The following is a 1609-nucleotide window of genomic DNA, read 5'->3' on the forward strand; positions in this document are numbered from 1 at the left end:
GCGTATTTATCGCATTGCTCTATAAGCTACAGGGTATGTCTTAGGACAATGCCATTCACCTAAAACACTGTGCGCAATGCGACAAAGCTAGAAACACAAAAACAAACATAAACCACAAAGTAAAGGGCATCGAACAAGGCTTCAGCAGCTAAATGAAGGAAGCTCCAGCAAATGTATGGAAAAAACACTTTGACAGCTACAACGATGGAAAAATAAATACGATATTCTCATCCTAATGGGATTTGAGAATAGTTTCACATTCAGAGTAGGCATCGATATATAGTTTAATAAAACTGTAATGTATTAGTAACAAAATTTTCGTTTCTTTTATATGTAAGTATTAAGAAGAATTTTTTGTTATTTTTTGAAGGCAAATTTATATATGTGTATTTGTGTATATGTATATATATGTCTGTATTTTGTTGTTGTTTTAATTTGAGCGAAAAATGCGCTAAGTGCGAATCGATTTGATTAACCAAGCTATTGGCAGATGAATGCTTTTGAAGGTACCGCTGGGAACAGACGAGTGCACTCAAAATCTCAGTAGTTCCGATACGGAGACACACGTAGAATAACAGGAGACCAAATGGCCAATGTAGTCGTGAACACAACCTCGCCCATGGCCGGACGCCGCCTGAATCGGGACGTGAACAGGCTGTTGGCTGCGGGGTATCATACAACCGTTGACGACGACATGACCAATTTGGACGTGCGCCTTGAAGGACCGATGGGCACCGCTTATGAGGGTGGCGTCTGGACGGTGAATGTCGCCATGCCACAGGAATATCCACTGAAGGCACCGCGCGTACGATTCGTTACAAAAATTCTTCATCCGAATATTGAATTCACCACCGGACTGGTGTGCATGAATGTGTTTAAGCAGGCCTGGTCGGCCAATTACGATCTGGTGAATATATTTGAGACGTTTTTACCGCAATTATTGCGACATCCGAATCCGCACGATCCGCTCAACCACCATGCAGCGGCCATTATGAAGCGTTCCGAGCAAGACTTTCGTGACACTGTATCAATGTTTCTTAGGATGTACGCACTACCGATTGTGTTACCAGGTCAATCCAAGGGCAATGAAAATCTCGAGAAACGCTCCTCAGATTTAAGCTTGTCCGACCTGGTATCCGATGATGATGACGATTAACTGTTGGCTGGTCTTTTGTTCTTTTAGTAGTGTGCATTTTCCTTGAACTACCCAAATGCTATTTTTTCTTCTGATCAGGATTAGTATTGAAAATGTATTTAATAAAGTATTAGAAAGTCTAATCGTCTAATAAAAATTGCACTTATAGCTTAAAAAAGTAAACTCGATTCACGATTTCACTCAGCCAAACAGTGTGAGCCTTCGTTCCTCATAGTACGATTTTCATTGGGTTTAGATTTGGTATAACTTAACTTAACCGCAATAAGCGTAAGAGCATGCGAAACGGACCATGTTTAAATATTCATTGAATACGTAAGCAACCTTAAGATGTCCACATCTCACAGCTAATTGCTATTGAGGTTCGACCTATAAATTGAAGATAGCTTAATCAGAGTTCATTTGCCTAAGTGGGGTCAACAGCAATTTATTGTTTAACTCAAGTGTCAATTGCAA

At 40.2% G+C, this 1609-nt stretch overlaps 1 protein-coding gene across 1 annotated transcript; it reads left to right on the top strand.

Moving 5' to 3' along the window:
* The first annotated feature begins 238 nt into the window (after positions 1 to 238).
* On the top strand, positions 239 to 1278 carry LOC111592399 (ubiquitin-conjugating enzyme E2 H). Its single transcript, XM_023304576.1, has 2 exons — positions 239 to 333; positions 491 to 1278. Exon 2 carries the CDS (start codon positions 587 to 589, stop codon positions 1154 to 1156), a length of 570 nt encoding a protein of 189 aa, XP_023160344.1. The 5' UTR covers positions 239 to 333; positions 491 to 586; the 3' UTR covers positions 1157 to 1278.
* Positions 1279 to 1609: the final 331 nt, after the last annotated feature.

Source organism: Drosophila hydei, unplaced genomic scaffold (assembly GCF_003285905.1).
Source record: "Drosophila hydei strain 15085-1641.00,03,60 unplaced genomic scaffold, DhydRS2 tig00000063-arrow-pilon, whole genome shotgun sequence".
Taxonomy (NCBI): Eukaryota; Metazoa; Arthropoda; class Insecta; order Diptera; family Drosophilidae; genus Drosophila; species Drosophila hydei.